The sequence below is a fragment of the Salmo salar genome, chromosome 02 (genome assembly GCF_965601325.2).
Source record: "Salmo salar chromosome 02, fSalSal1, whole genome shotgun sequence".
NCBI classification, from domain to species: Eukaryota; Metazoa; Chordata; class Actinopteri; order Salmoniformes; family Salmonidae; genus Salmo; species Salmo salar.
The window spans coordinates 69,493,366-69,509,638 of record NC_138292.1 but is presented as its reverse complement, the minus strand read 5'-3'; the positions used below and the strand labels follow the sequence as shown (position 1 = coordinate 69,509,638).

Here is a 16,273-nt window from a genome sequence, read left to right as displayed (position 1 = left end):
TCAATATATCCACATCAATTTTCTCCCTCATGATGTCATCTATTTTGAGAAGTGTACCAGTCCCTCCTGCAGCAAAGCACCCCCACAACATGATGCTGCCACCCCCGTGCTTCACGGTTGGGATGGTGTTCTTCGGCTTGCAAGCCTCCCCTTTTTCCTCCAAACATAACAATGGCCATTATGGCCAAACAGTTCTATTTTTGTTTCATCAGACCAGAGGACATTCCTCCAAAAAGTACAATATTTGTCCCCATGTGCAAGTTGCAAACCGTAGTCTGGCTTTTTTTTATGGCGGTTTTTGAGCAGTGGCTTCTTCCTTGCTGAGCGTCCTTTCAGGTTATGTCGATATAGGACTTGTTTTACTGTGGATATAGATACTGTTGTACCTGTTTCCTCCAGCATCTTCACAAGGTCCTTTGCTGTTGTTCTGGGATTGATTTGCACTTTTCGCACCAAAGTACATTCATCTCTGGGAGACAGAACGCATCTCCTTCCTGAGCGGTATGACAGCTGCGTGGTCCCATGGTGTTTATACTTGCGTACTACTGTTTGTACAGATGAACGTGGTACCTTCAGGCGTTTGGAAATTAGACTTGTGGAGGTCTACAATTTTCTTTCTGAGGTCTTGGCTAATTTCTTTAGATTTTCCAATGATGTCAGGCAAAGAGGCACTGAGTTTGAAGGTAGGCCTTGAAATACATCCACAGGTACATCTCCAATTGACTCAAATGATGTCAATTAGCCTATCAGAAGCTTCTAAAGCTATGACATAATTTTCTGGAATTTCTGTTTAAAGGCACAGTCAATTTAGTGTATGTAAACATCCGATCCATTGGAATTGTGATACAGTGAATTATAAGTGAAATAATCTGTCTGTAAACGATTGTTGGAAACATTACTTGTGTCATGCACGAAGTAGATGTCCTAACCGACTTGCCAAAACTATAGTTTGTTAACAAGAAATTTGTGGAATGGTTGAAAAACAAGTTTTAATGACTCCAACCTAAGTGTATGTAAACTTCCGACTTCAACTTTCAGCATCAATCAGTAGAACATGCCTGACTCTAATCCACCACTCATACAGTCACCAAAAAGAGAGCTAGCCCAATCAAGCAAAGGCAGCAGCACAGGCATCAACTACATGCACCATTTCTTCACCAATTACAGAGTTGGGAAAACGCGTGTGGACCTGAATTGTGATAACTGCAGTGGCCAAAACAAGAACAAGTTTGTGCTCTGGTGTTGTGACTGGTGGACCATGCACAAGCTCCACCACAATCTGGACCTTTAATTCCTGATCACAGGCCACACCAAGATTGCCCCTGACTGGTGCTTCGGCCTCATCAAGCAGCGCTTCAGAAAGACCAGAGTGAACACTTTGTCTGAGATTGATGGTGTTGTGAAGGACAGCACTGTGACAGGGGTCAACATCCCACAACTGGTTGGAAAGCTGTTGGAAAGCTATGGCTGGCAACAACACCTGACTCCCTACTTCAGGCCGCTGCCACAGATCAAGCAGTCGCAGCACTTCAGGTAAACAATCATGTTCATTGTATGAGGTTATTCTTATTTAAACTTTCGAGGTGAATTGATGTTTTCTTCATGGTTGTAATGTCTTTAGATTTTTTGTAGTTATTCCCTGTTTTACAGCTCGATGCTCTAGAGCCTGGTGTTGTCGCCAAGGAGCGTTCGGACTGTTGGGACCACTTTCAGCTGCTGCGCAACGCTGACATCCTTCCTCTCATAGATGGTCTGCCTGTAACCTGGACTGGACACAGCTAGGTAAACTATCTTTTTTACTAGATCAGGGAGTTTTGCAACGAAGAAGCTATGGACATCACATTCCCTACACTAAAGTCAAGGGCAGGACAGACACAGGCTCTTCGAATATAGATTCCCTTGTTCATGCGTGGTTTGGCTGGACCAGTCATCAGCACTATCTGCAGTGCCTCTATTCACATGACTCTCTTCTAACACATGCGTTGCTGCTACATTTTTTTTTTTATCCTGCTGCTCAGCCATTTTACCCCTGATTGAATGTATGTAACTACCTCGTCTATCACTGATATCGTTATTGATATTGTTCTTGTACATACTGTATATTTTTTTTTATATTGACACTATCTATTTCTTATATTGCTACTATGCAAGTAACCTTTTGGCTGTACCGTTTACACCTTCTGTAGAGACCATCCACTTAGCAAGACTTAGCAAAATATTGATATGTAAAAGAAATATTTATGTGCGGTCATAACATGATTTATGACCTACCGCAACAATACCATGTGACCGTATCAAGTGTTCACCACTTAAATATATGGCGCATGCATCTGTTTATGTACTGTACATGTGCACCTCACTCAGGTTTCAACTCAGGTTGCATGGCCTTAACTTATGTGTGGTATATATGTGATAAGTGTGTGCAACAGTGTATAAAGTATGCTAATGTACTGGTGTGAAGGCATTTGGCCAATGGTGTAAAGTACTTAAGTAAAAATACTTGAAATTACTACTTAACTTCACTAGGATAGGGGCGAAGAGAGGGACGGAAGTTGTAGTTTTTTAAATAAGTGATTGCCTATCCAATATCCTGTGTCTGTGGGGTCAGATTGCACTTCCTAAGGCTTCCAGTAGATGTCAACAGTCTATAGAAGTTGTTTCAGGCTTGTATTGTGAAAGGGGATCAAATAAGAGCTGTTTCAACAAGTGGTCAAGCTGAAAGACATTAGTTTAGTCTCGCACGTGGCCGTGAGCGCGACGCTCATTCTCTTTCCTTTCTAATGACAACGGAATTGTCCGGTTGGAATATTATTAAAGATTTATGATAAAAACATCCTAAAGATTGATTATGTACATCGTTTGACATGTTTCTACTAACTTTAATGGAACTTTTTTGACTTTGTGCATTTGGATTACTGGAATAAACGCGCGAACAAAAAGGAGGTATTTGGACATAAAGATTAACTTTATCGAACAAAACAAACATTTATTGTCTAACATGGAGACCTGGGACTGCCATCAGATGAAGATCATCAAAGGTAAGTGATTAATTTTAACGCTATTTCTGACTTTTGTGACACCTCTCCTTGGTTGGAAAATGGCTGTATGGTTTTCTGTGGCTAGGCGCTGACCTAACATAATCGCATGGTGTGCTTTCGCCGTAAAGCCTTTTTGAAATCGGACACTGTGGCTGGATTAACAAGAAGTTTATCTTTAAAATGGTGTATAATACTTGTATGTTTGAGGAATTTTAATTATGAGATTTCTGTTGTTTGAATTTGGCGCCCTGCAATTTCACTGGCTGTTGGCGAGGTGGGACGCTCACGTCCCGAACGATCCCAGAGAGGTTTTAAGTAGTTTTTTGTGGTATCTGTACATTACTTTACTATTTATATTTTTGGCAACTTTTACATCACTACATTCGTAAAAATAATGTACTTTTTACTCAATATATTTTCCTTGACACCCAAAAGTACTCGTTACATTTTGATAGGAAAATTGTCCAATTCACACACTTATCAAGAGAACATCCCTGGTCATCCCTACTACCTCTGATCTGGCAGACTCACAAAACACAAATGCTTCATTTGTAAATTATGTCTGAGTGCTGGAGTGTGGCCCTGGCTATTCGTTAAAAAAAATAAGGAATTTGAAATGATTTATACTTTTACTCAAGTATGACAATTTAGTACTTCTTCCACCACTGGATGTGGCTGGGGGTTATAGCATTTCTTTCACATGACCCATCAATTTGGACAAGTGTGTCTGGGGTAAGTGTCATCTATTTATAACATATTTTTATCTGGACACTTTGTTGACCTAGAATTGTTCCTTATTGTAGGCTACTACCACTTTTAGTATTGATCTTTACTACACTACTCACTGTTTAGCACCTGACCTCACATATGAAAAGATGGATGTGGCTGGCTTAAGAGGGTGTGAACAATGCTGAATTGATGTAGACAAAGGAGAGCTCTCCAGCACGTACCAAAACTTTCAAAGGCCCTTTTCTCAAAAGTGGGTTTACAAGTTTATCAATGTTCAAAGTAGAATTACTTTCACATTGTTCCTCAAAAATGCAGTGTATGATATACCATGTTGTAGCTCTGAGTCTCTACTTTTATCCAATGTAAAAATAAAAAAAAAACGATTTCAAATTTTGCTACATGAGACCGATTTGAGCTGGTCAGTCACATATAAACTCAGCAAAACAAGAAACGTCCCTTTTTCAGGACCCAGTCTTTCAAAGATAATTCGTAAAAAAACAAATAACTTCACAAATCTTCATTGTAAATGGTTTAAACACTGTTTCCCATGCTTGTTCAATGAACCATAAACAATTAATGAACATGCACCTGTGGAATGGTCGTTAAGACACAAACAGCTTACAGACAGTAGGCAATTGAGGTCACAGTTATGAAAACTTAGGACACTAAAGAGGCCTTTGTACTGACTCTGAAAAAACACCAAAAGAAAAATGCCCAGGGTCCCTGCTCATCTGCGTGAATGTGCCTTAGGCATGCTGCAAGGAGGCATGAGGACTGCAGATGTGGCCAGGGCAATAAATTGCAATGTCCGTACTGTGAGACGCCTAAGACAGCGCTACAGGGAGACAGGACGGACAGCTGATCGTCCTCGCAGTGGCAGACAACATGTAACAACACCTGCACAGGATTGGTACATCTGAACATCACACCTGCGGGACAGGTACAGGATGGCAACAACAACTGCCCGAGTTACACCAGAAACTCACAATCCCTCCATCAGGGCTCAGACTGTCCGCTAAAGGCTGAGAGAGGCTGGACTGAGGGCTTGTAGGCCTGTTGTAAGGCAGGTCCTCACCAGACATCACCGGCAACAACGTCGCCTTTGGGAACAACCCACCGTTGCTGGACTAGACAGGACTGGCAAAAAGTGCTCTTCACTGACGAGTCGCGGTTTTGTCTCACCAGGGGTGATGGTCGGATTCGCTTTTATCGTCGAAGGAATGAGCGTTACACCGAGACCTGTACTCTGGAGCGAGATCGATTTGGAGGTGGAGGGTCCGTCATGGTCTGAAGCGATGTGTCACAGCATCATCGGACTGAGCTTGTTGTCAGTGCAGGCAATCTCTACGCTGTGCGTTACAGGGAAGACATCCTCCTCCCTCATGTGGTACCCTTCCTGCAGGCTCATCCTGACATGACCCTCCAGCATGACAATGCCACCAGCCATACTGCTCGTTCTGTGCGTGATTTCCTGCAAGACAGGTATGTCAGTGTTCTGCCATGGCCAGCAAAGAGCCCGGATCTCAATCCCATTGAGCACGTCTGGAACCTGTTGGATCGGAGGATGAGGGCTAGGGCCATTCCCCCCAGAAATGTCTGCAGTACTTAATGCATCTGGTGGCATGCTGCACCAGATACTGACTGTTACTTTTGATTTTGACCCCCTCTTTGTTTAAGTACACATTATTCAATTTATGTTAGTCACATGTCTGTGGAACTTGTTCAGTTTATATCTCAGTTGTTGAATCTTGTTATGTTCATACAAATATTTACACATGTTAAGTTTGATGAAAATAAACGCAGTTGACAGTGAGAGGTCAGAGTGAGAGTGCTGAGTTTACATATGAAATTAGTCAAGCAGTATGTAAACATTATTAAAGTGACTGGTGTTCCATTATTAAAGTGACCAGTGATTCCATACCGTACCAGGAAGTGATACATCCCGACAGGATGCTCTCAATTGTGCATCTGTAAAATTTGTGAGGATCTTAGGGGCCACAGCAAATAACTTTAGCACCGGTTTGAGTGTCAAGAACTGCAATGCTGCTGGGTTTTTAATGCTCAACAGTTTCCGTGTGTATCAGGAATGGTCTACCACCCAAAGGACATCCAGCCAACTTGACACAACTGTGGAAAGCATTGGAGTCAACATGAGCCAGGATCTCTGTGGAACGCTTTCGACACCTTGTAGAGTCCATGCCCTGATGAAGTGAGGCTCATCTGAGGGCAAAAAATGTTTTGTACACTCAGTGTATGTGTCTTTGCCATAGATGAATAGCGTAAACTTTACATTTTATTTGCTGACATCCTACAGCAGGGGTTGGAACCGGTTCAAGGAACAGAACCAAAAAAACAGAAAATAAAAAAGTTTTCAAGGAACAGAAACGTAACCTGGAACGAAAGTGATCCATACTGTTTAAAAGGTTATTTAAAGTTGTCCTACAACAAATCGCAACAAAGCGCCTATGCAAAGCCCTCACTTTGTCACTCAGATACATATTTCAGTGTCTGAAAATCTTTATCTGTGCGTGTTTAGGATACCTGCCCCTCCCTCCTCCAAAGCATAGGCTACTGTACTGATGTTACAAGCTTGATTCAGAAGATAGATGGGAAAATCATTTTGGTTCCAACCCCTGCCCTACAGTCACATTTTGACACATGTAGAGCTATATAAACCATGCCCCTCTGCAAAAACGCCTTCTCCGATATTGGTTACAAGTCGGTACTTATTAAAAATAGGTAAGAGAAAATAATTTTACCATTGGTGTATTAAAATAAGAGTTAAGGTGATATCACCTTGTTCCCTTGATTATGAATCCAAGTAATTGACATAGGAGGGGACCAGTAACTTTATTATCCAGATTGATGAATGTACATAAAAGCAACAGTCATTTTTCGTACTTTGGTCATCATGCTTTGATCTGGTTTCCTTCAAATATCATCCAATTTCATGAAAAACATGATTTTGACTGTTCATGACCTTTAAGCTAGCCAAGACCAGCAACACGAACAAACAGACTCTACATGTGAAAGTAGTGAGTGAAGTTACTAAACAGACTATACTAAACAAATGAAATGTCTTACCTGTGGTGAAATGTTTTCCACACACACATAGCTACGTGTAGGCTTCTTAGACACTGGGTCCCCACTATTTCCCACTCTTCCACTCCGAATAGCCTGAAGACACAGGGCTCTTCTCGCAGACTCCATTTCCTTAAGATTTTTGTACTTTGAACAACACAGCAGCTTTTCATCATTTTTGTTATTTCTATATAACAAAAAATCAACCACAAAGTTGATTCTTTTACACTGGGGGTCAACGAGAAAGAATCTTTGTTTACCCCAATTTGTTGGAATTCCTTATTATTATGTGAATATTGACTCAAAGTATTCAATTATAGAGTTATATTCAATTATACAATTATATTCAATTGTACAGTTATATTCAACTCTATTCAATTAAACAGTTCTATTCAACTCTATTGAAGTTTACTTTACTATTCGAGTTTTATTCAATTCTACACTTCTTTTGAACTATATTAAATAATACTGTTGTATTCAGCTCTACATATCACGTCCTGACCATAGAAGAGCTCTTATTTTCTATGGTAGAGTAGGTCAGGGCATGATTGGGGGGGTTTATCCAGTTTATTTAGTTCTATGTTGTTTGGTTCTAGTTTATTTTTTCTATGTTGGGGTTTTGGTATGATTCCCAATTAGAGGCAGCTGGTCATCGTTGTCTCTACTTGGGGATCATATTTAAGTAGTTGCACCTCTGTCGTCACGGTTTGTTTTTTTGTTTGTCTTGCAAAGTTTCACAGTAAAATAAAAGATGTAGAATGATACCCACGCTTGCGCCTTGGTCTCCTTTCTACGACGAACGTGACACTACAGTTCTATTCAATTCTATAGTTCTATTCCACACTATTCAATTCTACTGTTCTATTAAATTCAACAATTCTATTCAACTCTATTACATTCTTCAGTTCTATTAAATTCTGCAGTTTTATTCAACTCTATTAAATTATACTGTTCTTTCAATTTAACAGTTCTATTCAATTATAAGGTTCTATTCAATTATACAGATCTATTCAATTATACAGTTCTATTAAATTATATTCAATTATGAGGTTCTATTCAATTATACAGTTCTATTCCATTATACAGCTCTATTCAACACTATTCAATTATGAAGTTCTGTTCAATTATACAGTTTTATTCAATTAGAGTTCTATTAAACTGTATTCCATTATAGAGTTCTATTAAACTTTATTTAATGATAGAGTTCTATTAAACTTTATTTAGTTCTATTAAACTGTATTTAATTATATAGTTCTATTAAACTTTATTCAATTATAGAGTTCTATTAAACTTTATTCAATTATAGAGGTCTATTAAACTGTATTCAATTATAGAGGTCTATTAAACTGTATTCAATTATAGAGGTCTATTAAACTGTATTCAATTATACAGTTCTATTAAACTATTCAATTATACAGTTCTATTAAACTTTATTCAATTGTACAGTTCTATTCAACTCGATTCAATTATACAGTTCTATTAAACTTTATTAAATTATACAGTTATATTCAATTAAGTTCTATTCAATTATGCAGTTCTATTCAATTGTACAGTTCTATTCAACTCGATTCAATTATGACATTATTCAATTAAAGTTCTATATAATTGTATAGTGACACATGTTCTATTAGATTCTATAGTGACAAATGTTTTATATAAATCTATAGTGACAAGTCTTGTACTAGATTCCACAGTGACACATTTTTTATTAAATTCTATAGTGACAAATGGCCTGTTTTCCAAATGGCACCCCATTCCCTATATAGTGCACTTCTTTTGACCAGGGCCCATATGGCTCTGATTAAAAGTAGTGTATTATACTGTATATGGAAATAGGGTGCCATTTGGAACCCATGCATGTTCTATTCAGATCTATAGTGACAGGTGACCTCTGGGACCGATGGTTTTTGGGTGGCTCTGTGATGTTGGTTGATGTCCCAGGTGAACCTTAGAGGCAGGTCCTTCATCTTCTCATCAAACACCTGGTCAAAGTGTTCACTCTGGGCCACCGTCAACGAGTTCTTCCAGTCGCCTATGGTACCTGTGCAGAACACACGCACACACACGCACGCAAGCACACACACACGCACGTGCGCACACACACACACACGCACGCACACGCACGCACACGCACACACACGTGGACATACAGACGGACGCACATGCACACGCAGATGCACATCGCGCACACACACACACACACACACACACACATATATTCAGATGAGCCAAATCAATACAAAACAAGTGCTGATCGAGGATCAGGCCCCATATTTATAAATCCTCTCACAAAATGAGTGCTGATCTAGGATCAGGGCCCGTAATTATAAAGCCTCTCACAGTAGAAGTGCTGATCTAGTATCAGGGTCCGTATTTATAAAGCCTCTCACAGTAGGAGTGCTGATCTAGGATCAGGGCCCACCTGTCCATATCGTCTTATCAATTATGATCTAAAAGGGAAAACTGATCCTTTATCAGCACTCCTACTGTAACTATTTGTGTGTGTGTATGTATGTGTGCATATGTGTGTTTATTCATGTGTGTGTGCGTATGTATGTTTGCTCATGTGTGTGTGCGTGCGTGTGTGTGTACCTTTCCGTAGGAAGTGTCCTTTCTCTAGAACGAGCACGTCTTTGGGCAGAAATTCATAGTTGGCTTTTGGATCCTTTTTCATGTTCTTGAACCTGTCAATCAATCAATCAATCAATCAATCCTGAATAATCAGACAGATCATATTAGATTAGTCCTCATTGAGGCTGTTCATTTTGCAGCATACGCAATATACAGTCAAAAAGACAGGATAGAGCACATAAACAACAGGTTCCAACCTGGCCTTCTCAACAATGTGGTCAATGGCTGAGGGGGTCAGGTCCTTCCCAAGGAAATCACAGATATCCACCACCACTGACCTCAGGTCCTGAGAGAGAGGGGAGGGAGAGAGAGAGAGAGGGGAGGGAGAGAGAGAGAGAGAGAGAGAGAGAGGGGCGGGAGAGAGAGAGAGAGGGAGAGGGAGGGGTGAAGAGAGAGAGAGAGGGGCAGACATTAGGTAGTTGCCCTGTCTGTCATACAGCATAAAAGTGTTTCTCAGAGAGAGAGAGAAACAGACCGACAAGGAAGCAGACAGACTGCTTGAGTCTGCTTCCCAAATAGCCCCCTATTCCCTACTTAATGCACTACTGTTGACAAGGGGGCCCTGGATTCCATTTGAGATGCAGAAAAACCCTTTTACTGTACCTCGATCATGTCCTCGTACTTGACAAAGAGAATGTCATACTGCTCTCTCTTGGTGTACCACTCACGGATGTGATCAAACCACGATCCTCCCACCACTGTCAACAACACACAGACACACACGCTATTGGACAGGACTTAAAACATCTTTAACAGTGGCTGACTTTTATCCCCCCCAAAAAACATATACAAAAAGAGATCATGCGTACAAAGCATATTCTTGTTTATGCACATATCAACGATGTAAAAGTTACAAAAGTGTACAGAGAAAGGAGCAGCCGATGTTACACTGTGCACTTGACAGCACACAGTCCTGCAACCCGTTTCCACCTTACTTTTCCCTGTCAGGTACTGCTATGTGACATGTTTTGTTGGGTTCCAATTTGAAATCGACTTATTCCTGTCACTATATAAGAACATATTGATTACGCTACATGTATGATAACTGTATGTGTTTAGGGTGTCAGTGGAGCGTGAACAAGGAACTGTGCATGGAAAGTTACTGAGAGAGACAAGGAGGAGTTTGTCTCTGTTTAACCATGGCATTGTTAGTTCAATCTGTTTAAACATGGCATTGTTATTATATAATAGATAAAGAAGGGAGGGGAAGGGAAAGTCTCTGAATAGGCAGGCGCCTATGGAACTAGGGAGGAGTGAGGAATATGTCTCAAGGTAAGTCAACAGATGAAGTGTGAAGAAACCTCTGTGAAGGGGGGCGGAAGGGTTCAACCCTGGGCTCTTGATTTATGATGTCTGGTACACAATTGCCTGTAATCCAAAATCAAACAAATTTGAGTAACCGCCTTTGAGTGTGTGTTGTATTATTATACGTACTGGTTTGTATGTTTAACTTTATGCTCCACTCCAAAATGTCTATCCACAAGTCTGGGAGAGAATGTATTGTCCTAGGCGATTTAGCTATACATTATATCTCACCACATGCGTTTCCATTTCCTCCTCTCTCTGCTTTATTACATTCTGGAGCGCTCAGAGGGGTTGTCAACTGTTTAGTGAAATATGTTTCACTGCGAAAACATGTTTATATCGATGTTCCTGAACAGATTTCACTTGGTTTCCCAAATGAAGCACTGGGTAGCTGCAGGAACAGGGTTGAAGAGCCCGTTGCATACAGAGTTTGGGCGGAACATCACCTGTATGGCAGCGAGAGCATGGTCCTCAAACAGTGGTTGATGCTTGGAGTGAAATAAGTGTTCTTGTATTTATTTCTCAGCTTCTCATATTAAATAAGCACAGCGCTGCTATGAAACCGAAGTAGCCTACCTGGCATCATTCAAAAACGGACTGGCGGGGAAGCGCGCAACCTCCATTCTCAATTACAGTGCATACAGACGGTACCCGAGCCCTCTGAGACGACTCATTCCGGGGTACAGTAAGTGCTACTGTGCAGATGTTTTCTTCACTGACTAGTGGGCAACAGCAAGCACTCCTGAACGCGACCGGAGTTGGGGTAAAGCATAGGGGTATTTGGCCTCTGTGCTGTTGCTCAAATTGACAAAACGTAAGACAAAAAAAAAGTGCATTAAGTTCAGTGTTGAGTAACAAGGACAGAATCAAAAGTTATGCAACTAAAACCCATGCCATTGACAATAGGTCCAGCCAGTAATCATACCGGGCTCATTCTTTATGGTAGCTGGGATAGAACCGATTTTGGGTTTGGATAATCTATGTGAAATGCCAGGGGAATGGATTCTAAAAAGTAAGAGGTTAAAATTGGCAGGACTCCTCGCACGCAAAAAAATAACCGCTTTGATGAGAAACTTTATTCTGTCTTATTCTGAAATAGCTTTATTGACGAAAGGTAGGTGGAGGGGTCTCACGAGAGAATAAAGTGGAGTTAAGAGTATGAAGGAGAATTTGTAGCACATTGTGTTAAGCACCTGCATTGGGGTAGAATTACCCTGTTAAATGTTTGTGCATTAATAGGATGGGCACTGTAGCACGGTAGTGGAGGGTAAACTCGAACTACCCCGTTTTACCCTCCTTCGGCAAGTAAAGTTACGCAGAATCATGGAGGAAAAGACAGTCCAGTCATGTACTGGCGTAAATATTTAGACTCAGTGGCAAGAAGAACGCCACCGTGCGTATTCGGGTGCGTTCATAAATTCGCTCTGGCTATCTACTCCGATTTCAGAGCGGAGTAGATTTCTCGTCTGAGTGTGTCAGAGCGCAGAATAACTGATGCATTTACAAACGCTCAACACATGTTGAATATGGCCAGTGTCTGTAAACGTCGGCAAAAAGTTGCCCAAAATAGTTTATTTGGGGTATCAGGTTAATTGTGGGGGTCTGCATACTGGGAAATGTATTGCATTGAGATACCGATCTGGCATTAACATCCCACTCATGAAAGTGTAAAACAGGGACAAACGGGGGCTGTACTGACAAAAGTTAATGCTAGAAATATAAGATTAAAATACTTTATGTTAACATTAGTAGTACATACTGTATATATTTATCCCTTTCTGTAAATTTAGATTCTGCAATTGTCGGTTTGTGCTAAGATGATGGTCTTAAATTCGAGTGATAGACTAAGACTAAGTGAAGCACTAGGGACTGTCATTCTAAATTTGTGTTGGATAATTTATAAATAGTTCTAATTATGACTCGGAAATGCTGTAAGGAGAGACAGAGCGCTGCCCCTCAACTGTGAGGAGAGCACTCATCCTGCATATAGTTTCTAAAACGAATGAATAATTTCTAAGAATCCATTGAGAACTGCGGATGACATGGAGTGGGAACACCAGTAAACATGCAGCCTGAGGGGGGAAGGCTGGATACACGCAGGAGGAGGTATATAAGCCTTCATTTGTTGTGGATCCCAGCGGAAAGTCAGGATAAGGGAGAGTGGGAATCGTCATGTTGTTAAACTTCGAGTGTAACTATTTAATAATCATTTCAATATCTTGTGTTCTCTCTCTTTCCTAGTTTTCTTTTCTACTATCACTCTCTTAGGAACCCGAAAGAGGAAGAGAAAGTGAACATCTCCAACTGAAATGTAATTATCGGTAGTATATAGGAGGAACAATGAAAGATGGGGGGAAATTACGAGGGTGATTGGTGTGGTTATAACGATGATAAGAGGGCCTTAAGCCTGAGGTGTACAATATTAATCAAGTGTGAAAATATGAATCATGTTTTCTTTTTATACTAACCATGTTCTATTTTCTGTTTTATTTCTAAGCAATTTCACAGTTTATGTAATGTTGAACAGTATGGAGTCACGGTTCAAACAAGAGGGGACTGTTGGGTGCCAGTTTGAAATCGACTTATTCCTGTCACTATATAAGACCATATTGATGACATGTATAATAACTGTAAGTCTTCGTGTCAGTGGAGGACGAACAAGGGACTGTGTGTGGGAAGTTACTGAGAGAGACAAGGAGGAGTTTAGAACGTTTCTGTTTGTTCAAACATGTCACTGTTACATTATAATATCTCAAGTAGGGAGGCGAAGGGTAATTACTGTTTGTTAATAAGAAGCTAACAATATAATTAAAACGCTGTCGTAATGACATATAAGGAAAATATGTCACAATAACTTACTTTTCCCTGTCAGGTACTGGTCAAAGAAATCCTGGAAGCTGCTGGGTGTCTCCAGCTTGCTCCACACGTAACAGAAGTGGTAGTAAGACACCATATTGTCCTTCGGGTTTCTCATCACGTACACAATCTGAACACCACAGAGGAAGAAGAGGAAGGGGAGGAGAAGAAGAAGATGACTTTATTGTAATTTGTCACAGATACATTGGGAAGTCATCTTTTTTCCTTTATCCCAACCCCCCTTTAGTGGGCGGGCTTTACCCGTTTTCTGGTAATTCTATGTCTGGGCTTGGTGGTTGTACCTTGGGTCTCTTGGTGTTCAGGCTGGCGGGCAGGAGGTTTGGAGGCAGGTGGGAGATGAAAAGTCTAGGTGCGGGGCGCGGGCGCTCGGGGCGGGTGTCTGGGTACTCTAGCCAGGGCATCTTCTCCAGGTTGGTGGAGCTCTGGTCTACTCTCAGGGTAGGCCGCCTCCACCACCTGGACCAGGATCTGCTGGGTCCATATCGTACCTACACACACGTGCACACACACACACACACACACACACACACACACACACACACACACACACACACACACACACACACAGAGGAAAGTTATTGCACTACGTCTTATATTGAGGGGTTTATATAGTATTATGTGATAATTGACGTGGAAGCTGCAGCCCTTTCATGGAAAATAAAGTTATGTTTATTGTACACACATCTTTATTGTCCCAAATGGGACATTATTGGTGCAGTCAGGGTAAAACAACATTAAAAACAATAACCACCATCTCATTTTTGTAAAATTCTGTAATTGTTTATTTTACTTAGAAAGTGTGGAGAAGGTTGAGTAGATCAGTGGGAGGAAATCCCAGTTAATCCGTTGTTATATTTGAATATAATTGAGCAAAATGTGACAACTCTGAAAAGGGTGTGAGGACTTTCACTAGGCGATCGGTGAATCTCAAACCAACCCCTTGCTCTTACCAACTATGTCCTTACCAACAATGTCACATGCTGAGAGAAAACTCATAGGGTGACTTCCAAAGCGCGGCGTGAGTATCAATAAACCCATCAACTTTGGAACACACTTGTGACTTGAATGATGCAATTTTGTTCCACATTTAAGTAATAAAACATACATGGAATTCAAATGAACAAGTTCCCCCTGTCATTTTACAAGATATAAATCTCCGTAACAGATGACATTTTCATTTGGGAGGTGTTTAATTTATTACTGTACATGTAACCGGTCCGTACCTAAAAATGTGTGGCAAAAGCTTAGGCTGGTGAATCTCTCTATTGTTTTTCTTATCATTTTTACCACACACACACACACACACACACACAAACACAAACTCACCTGATTTGGGGTAGGAGACGAGGAAAATGTCCGTTTCTTGAATCTCAAAGCTCTGGAGGGAGTCGATGTACTGGGGGTCGGTCTCCCCCACGGTAAAGTTGTACCCCCTGTGTGTGAACAGGTAGGGACTCAACAGGTCCAGCCCTTCCACTGATGGGGGAGAGGTGTGGTCTGGAGAGTGAAACATGACAGTTGGCCAGACAATGGTGAGGAATGAGAGCGGTTGAACTGAAAGGTATCTGTTATATCCAGGTCTTTCTACTCTTCAGGTTGGAGGAGGAGGAGAAAAGAGGAGGGGAAGAAGAGAGGAGGGGTAGAAGGATGTTTACAAATCTGTCTGTGCCTATTAAATGCTTTCTGAAAGTGTGCATCTGTCAAATTGGCGCATTAATTCAATCAATCACCATCCACCAACCTAATAATACCAGTAATACCAGAAACATGGCCTGAGGACATTGCTTTCATTGCTTGGACAAAAGGAACACCTACGTGAGAATTCTGTTCATTGACTACAGCTCAGCGTTCAACACCATAGTGCCCTCAAAGCTCATCACTAAGCTAAGGACCCTGGGACTGAACCCCTCTGCAACGTTTAGAAACTACTTATTGGTGATGGGCGGCGATATGGACAATCTATACCAGTTGCATTTTTCAAACCGATATCGATATGATATCTGTTTGAATGAATGATATTGCTGATACCGTGTGGACTTTACTTCCACAGCTTTCTGAATTCCAGACAACCTCTTTCTGATTGTCCACTGAGGCTGGAACGAGTGAGCTGAGAGTCGGGAAGCAAGTTCAGGGAGTGAGTGTTTTAATAAATGAATGAAACAATAAACACGTAACACAAACAACGCTCCGACATGAAAACAGAGTCATTAACATCTGAGGAAAGAACCAAGGGGAGTGACAGACATAAAGAAGATAATCAAGGAGGTGATGGAGTCCAGGTGAGTGTCATGAGGCGCAGGTGTGCGAGACGATGGTGACAGGTGTGCGAGACGATGGTGACAGGTGTGCGGGATAATCAGCAGCCTGATGACCTAGAGGCCGGAGAGGGAGTATGCACTACCGTTCAAAAGTTTGGGGTCACTTAGAAATGTCCTTGTATTTTGAAATAAAAGCAGATTTTTTTGTCCATTAAAATAACATCAGATCGATCAGAAATACAGTGTAGACATTGTTAATGTTGGAAATGCTATTGTAGCTGAAAACGGCAGATTTTGAATGTCAACAGTGAAGAGGTTTTCAGCCCCATTAACATAATTGCAAAAGGGCTTTCT

At 41.0% G+C, this 16,273-nt stretch overlaps 1 protein-coding gene across 1 annotated transcript; it reads right to left on the bottom strand.

Moving 5' to 3' along the window:
* Positions 1 to 8,314: 8,314 nt before the first annotated feature.
* On the bottom strand, positions 8,315 to 15,222 carry LOC106590817 (amine sulfotransferase). The gene is given in 8 exon segments (XM_014181987.3): positions 8,315 to 8,889; positions 9,441 to 9,532; positions 9,677 to 9,765; positions 10,083 to 10,177; positions 13,644 to 13,770; positions 13,943 to 14,077; positions 14,079 to 14,149; positions 14,988 to 15,222. Coding segments are annotated over 8 exon segments (975 nt in total). The 5' UTR covers positions 15,175 to 15,222; the 3' UTR covers positions 8,315 to 8,710.
* Between the last annotated feature and the right edge of the window lie 1,051 nt (positions 15,223 to 16,273).